At 35.9% G+C, this 6,000-nt stretch overlaps 1 protein-coding gene across 1 annotated transcript in view; it reads left to right on the top strand.

Annotated features, from left to right (window-relative positions):
- Positions 1-204: 204 nt before the first annotated feature.
- Positions 205-6,000, top strand: part of CACNA2D3 (calcium voltage-gated channel auxiliary subunit alpha2delta 3) — a gene marked incomplete at its 5' end in the record, with an annotated part of 467,841 nt that continues 462,045 nt past the window's right edge. The window contains 2 exons of the mRNA XM_082004801.1: positions 205-323; positions 950-1,031. Of these exons, the coding sequence (XP_081860927.1) occupies positions 205-323; positions 950-1,031 (201 nt within the window). The remainder of the gene's footprint in view (positions 324-949; positions 1,032-6,000) is intronic.

Here is a 6,000-nt window from a genome sequence, read left to right as displayed (position 1 = left end):
TCTGCTTCGCTTCTGGTCCTCTCCTTCCATTACACAGAGAGAGTCATTCTTTGGAGGGATGAGGATGGAGCTGTGATTTCTTCTAGTGTTGTTCTAGTGGAGGGGATAAAGGTGGGGAAAGAGACTTTAGAAGCAAAACCCCACTGCTGCTGAATTCAGCTTTCCTTGAATTTCCCCAAATCTTTCCAGGCATAGAGAGGCACAATGACAGAGAATCTGAATCTTCTTCGGGCTTTTGGGGGGTTTTTCTTTATCTTCTGGACAGCTTTGAACACAGCCTTAGTGGATGTGGTTGGATCGGAGCAGCAGATCCCCTTGTCTGTGTAAGTGCTTTCATGCTATTGCTCTCAGGACCATGTTCAAGGATAAGAACTTGACTACTCAAGTTTTTATTTTTTTGTATTGCAGATATTTGACTTTCAAGGCACCTTTTTGCTCCTCTGTCAGCTGTGTTTAAAGTGGTAGTCTCTAATGTGCTCAGGACTACTTTAATTTTATTGTAGGAGCATGTGTTGGTAGAATAAGTGGCAGCAGAGTCTTAAGTGCTTGTATTTACTGAAGTTGATGCTGTTATGTGACCTCCTTCTTGTGTAAGAATTTATCATTCAGAACTGTTCTGCCATTTTATATGCTTCTTTCCTTTCAATGGATATATGTTATATTGTGCCAAAGCATATTTCTGTGCAAGTTGGGTCTTTTTAAATTTAAATGGTGCAGGTTGGGTAGTTTCATATCAGAGGCCTTACCTTAGCACAGCATCTAGTTTGTGCTTGTACTTGAACAGTTTTGCTAATCTTTTGGTGTGCTTAGGTTCCTTAGTGAGCTCCTTAACGCAAAATTGCTAGGATCCTTCTGAGTGCAGCTGAAGCTATTACAGTCTGTGTTGCTTGCTTGTGACATGTGTATTACATTTCTTCCTGTCTCTCTTTTTTTTTTTTTTTCTTCACAGTGTAAAGCTCTGGGCCTCAGCATTTGGTGGGGAGATCAAATCTATTGCAGCCAAGTACTCAGGTTCCCAGCTCCTGCAGAAGGTAAGGACCTCTTCCATTGTAATAAGAAAGGTTTTTAACAGAGAAAATGGAGGCAGATTTTTTTTTTTTTAAATGAATAGGAAAGCAGTGCTGTACATGCTTTGGTCCAAGATTTTTTTTTTGTATTGCATGCTAGTCCCTGATGACTCTTTGCATTGCACTGCACTATCTGAACAGTCCTTGATTAAACTGATATTTATCTTTTTGCATTATTTTTTTGTTATTATTGGAAAGTAAACTCTAACGCTCTTATTTCTTGAAGTCTAGGCTTCAGCCTAGATTGCGGATATTTAATCTGGTTGCTGCATTGTGATGATGATGTTTCTGTGTAGAAGCAGCTGCTTCTTATAAAAAGGCGTCAACTTCATGCACGGAGCAGAATTAGTGCACATTGTATTATTTTCACCCTGTGCTGTATGTATGCAATTCACTGTATCAGGAGAAGGCGGCTGCACTGTTTGTTGTCTCTGCAGTTTTTACAATCCCATTATTCCCCCAATCATCTCAACCCAGTGCTGGGATGTATTACATCATTACAGATAAGCGGAATGAGTGTGGTTATCTCCTTGCTCAGCTGCACAGCTGGGTAATAAGCTAGTGAAGTATTGCAAAAACTTGAGAAATTGGTGTAAGTCTACATAATTGGGGCGGAAGGTAATGAGAAATTGGATTTGTGTGTTAGGTGTATATATATCAAGGATTCTGTCTACTCTAGTTTAAATATGCAACCTATAGTAAAGTTCTGTATTTTAGACAATTTATTTTTACAGCTGTTGCTGAAAAAGATGAGAGGCTAAAGAGGAATATGCCAAAGATTTTAAGACTCTGATTTTGCGGCATCTAATATAAGACCCTCAAAATGCAATATGGAAATGGAAAAATATTGAGACTGATAGACTAATATTCACTGACTAGAGACTCATTCAACCCAAATGCTAGATTTCTGCTGATTTTGATTCTTGGTTCTGAGTAACGTGTTAATTTTTTTGGGGGTGTGATTATGAAGGAAATAATTCCTTTAAGTTGTAGCGCTTATTTTGAAAGGCTTGTGTATGTGTGAAATTATGTAGTGGACAATACATGTAGCAGTTCAAATAAAAAGCTTATGCTATGCATGTAAAATGAAAGCAACTGACTTAATGATTACTAAAGGCATATGAGTTCCTTTAGTAAGTATTTGTCTCCTCAGTGTTGTATATCCAGGACTGAAAAACATGAACTTTATTAAGCTAAAATACAGAGCTATTAAAAACAAAAATATTTGAGATCTCCTGCTATCTTTCAAGGCCATTAAGTGGCTTCATTTCAATATATTGGGCAAAGTTTTGTTTTAATCTGAAAATCTGAACATTCAGCATTTATTCCAGCTCACATTCTTTCAAGTCTGTGTAGTCTTATATCATCACATTTTTGTATGAACTCCTTAAATTTATAAAGCAGATGGACCTTTCCATTTTGATTAGTATCTAATCGAATATTATTAAAAGGCTTTAATTTTTTATTGGGCCATACAAACAGGCATCTTTATTTAACTTCAGAACTGTTCCATGAGCAGCCATTTTTTTCCCCACTAAAATGGCTCTAAAAATTAAATCTACCAAATACAGGTAGTCCAACACTTCCTAGAAAAATATGGAATATACTGTGTTTTGCAATCGTGCTAAAATCCACAAGGAATCAGTATGAGATCCTTAATCATTCTTCTGTTCCTCATAGTAGATACTGCTGTCATCCCTTCTGTAATGTATTTTTTTTTTTCCCCTCTGAAGTAGCAAGATTTCGTCCTATTGGTTGTTATAATTGTAGGTAATTGGAAGCTATGCATTTTACCTTTTCATCAGCATTCTTCCTGTTTCACTTGCAAAAACAGGAGCACAGATTTGTAGGTGGAGAATGTATGTTTGTTCCAAGCTATTTTGGTTTTGTTTCTTGCTTTTGTTATAATATCTCATTATAGAATGAGAGAGGAAAGCCAAAAGGCAGGTTTGACGTATATTTAGAGCAGTTTTATTCCTCTGTCACATCCCCTATTCTTTTTTCCTTTTTTTCTCTTCTGGTTACAGTAGTCTTAAAGCACCGAAGTTTCCTTTATTTGTATTTAAAATTCGGAGTGTTTTTGTCCTTTTAAGCTTATTATTTCTTGCTTTTGACTGTGGGAAATAAGCCTGGATGACAGATTTACTCTAACATGTATCTTTTTATATTATTATGAAGTGTATTTCTTCTGTAAGCTTGTGTGAATAAAAACATGCCAAACTTAGATTTGTAAGTATTTTCAACATGCAAAGTCAGTGGCAGAAGTTGTTTATAATTATTAAGGAAGTGATAGCACAGTAGGGCTCTAAATGCAAATCCCTCCCTGCACACCTTCCCCCCCTCACCCCCGGCCTGAGTCAGGCATCAAGAATCCATTTGGTATTTACTGTGAGCTCTGGGTGATCAGAGTCAATGCCTCTTTAAAGTCAAGATTCCACTTCTAGAAGCAGTGCGACTTCTAATATTACTGTAAGCATCTGCATTTTCTGATTATGAATTAAGCATCATTAAATGAAGATATGAGACGTGTGTATAATTATGTATCTGGGCAGTATAGATTTCTCAATTACCAGCTGCTTTGTATTGCCATTTACTTTAATAAAGGCTTGATAAATGAAAAATTAAGGTAAAGGTTACTCTATTCATTGTGTTAGCATATATAGTGAGCACTAGTTCCAAAGGAACGCATTTGAAATCAAGGCATGATTGTCACTCTACTGCCCAAATGTTTTACATGTTAAGAGTCATTTGACCCATACTAAAATTTCATTGAGCAAATGAGGTTATGTGAGATACTCAGTAACGCAAAATCTTGCCAGGTTATAACCATGAATATTGATTTAGTTGTTATAATTCTTAAGTCTTGCTGTACTGCGAACATCAAATTAGTAACCAGCATTGCTGTCCTCCTGAGTTTCAAAAAGATGCCTAAGAACATTTTTGAAACTTTTTGAAACTTTTTTTTAAAAAACATGCTGCTTACCTTATCTTAACTGAATGCTTTATTACTTCATTGCATGATGATAATCTTATTCAAATATGTTCTTAATGCCTCCTAAGACTATATGGGATATATGATTTTTTCCTGAAATTGACTTTAGATGAAATACAGACACTGTAAATAGCTCAGAAATAATAATAGTAGTTCAGTAAATAACTTTAGAAGTGATGATGAGCATATAAGCAAAACTAGCACTTAAAAATATAGCATTTTAGTGTTTTACTACTTGCTTTCAAATTGAAGGAAGATGATTCAGTGTTCAAAAAACCATATAGAAGAAAACAGGACAATGTTATTCCTAAGTTATCTGATTTATGGAGGTTTTACAGTTGTCATATAGATTTGGCAGCATACACGAAGCTGCTTGGTGCTGTTGAGACGCGTATACTCTTCACCTAGTTAGCAAACACTGCTAGGGCCTAAAATTGATTCAAATTTTAGCTCTCATAGGTGCTTGTAATTTTTTCATTAGACTTTCAAAAGACATCTGCCTTATTTGAATCTTGACACTACTTTAAAACGTTTTTTTAAACACTCAGATTATGTTTACTTAGTACTGTAGTAAATGCGAGAGTGTAGCCCGCTGGCAAAGCCAGGCTTTAAGGATGCAAAGCAAGGGTTACGTGCCAGGAGAACATTCTTCACTTCAGCTGCTACAATTAGAATTTTGGAGCAACAGCCTTTGGAGAATGCTATGGTTTGCGTTACAGCGTCCATGATAATAGTATGTTTTCAGTTCCATGTTGCTGCAAAATAGTAATGGTAATACAATGGAAGCAAAAAATGCAGGTAATGTGCCTTCTGTTAATGTTAAAAATAATGTTGTTACACAGTAAAGCTTTTCTAGTATCGGTGAAGTATCTGATTCTCTAAAAATGTGGTGTGGCCTATGCTTCCTCAGATTTCTTCTGGAGAGACTACTTTAATTTTTAAATATTCTCAGCTTTGATTATTCCAGACCAAATCAAGAATTGTTGGTATTATTTTATTGCTAATGTAGGAATAGTTTCTAACTGAAAATAAACTTTTGTTTATCGGTTCTACCATAAAGGTCTCTTACAGAATTACAAGTTTATTGAAGGCTATCTCCGATTTTGCTTATGTGAGTAGTCTGACGGAGTCTTCACTGTTATGTAAGCACTGACTGCCTTGGTTTTGAGCAGTCTGTAGTCTGCGTCTGCCTGCTCCTCACAAGAGATTCTTCATTGTGGTAGGGGTGCTCAAATCGTTGTGTTTTCTTAAAGCAGGTTTTTCAATCAGTATAGCATTCCTATTTTTAAAGGTTCAGAATTGCATTTTGTCGTACTGACTGGATTTGGTGCTGTATCTTGTTAGTTTCTTACAACTATGGAAATGTCAGTGCAAACATATATAGTGATTTAGATCAATTAGCATTCAGCTGGTGTATCTGATTCATGCAGTACATCTATCTTTAGTTTTAAATTGTATAATAGTGACTTAAAGAAGTTTAGTCCAATCATTTTGTTGTTAATTGATTTTCTTTTATTTAGCCTTACATTGGTTTTTGTCTTTGTAGCTTGTGTCTTCCTTGCTCGAGACACTGTAACTACTGCTTTGATGGAAGGGTCAGCAAGTTTGAGAGGTGCAGTTTAAGGTATAGGCATAATTTGGCTTATTGGGTATCTATTTAAACTTTTGCTGTCTGAGCAATTTTTAAAACACAAAAATAACACTCTTTTTCCTATCAAAAATAGGAGAAGAATGATTAAAAAACACATAGCCTCATGACTAATTAAAAAAACTGTAGACTTATGACTGATTAAAAAAACCCCAGCGAAACCCAACACCAGCACCCCCGACAAAAACCCTAAACCAACAGCAGCAACACCTTCCCCCACCCAACCAAACAAAAACCAACAAATGCCACAAAACCCAAACTAAAAAAAAAAATCCCACCAGCCAGGTAAATGA

Source organism: Phaethon aethereus, assembly GCF_964289735.1.
Source record: "Phaethon aethereus genome assembly, chromosome: 11".
Classification (NCBI taxonomy): Eukaryota; Metazoa; Chordata; class Aves; order Phaethontiformes; family Phaethontidae; genus Phaethon; species Phaethon aethereus.
Note: the sequence above shows the minus strand (reverse complement) of the source record. Positions and strands in the feature narration are given on the sequence as shown.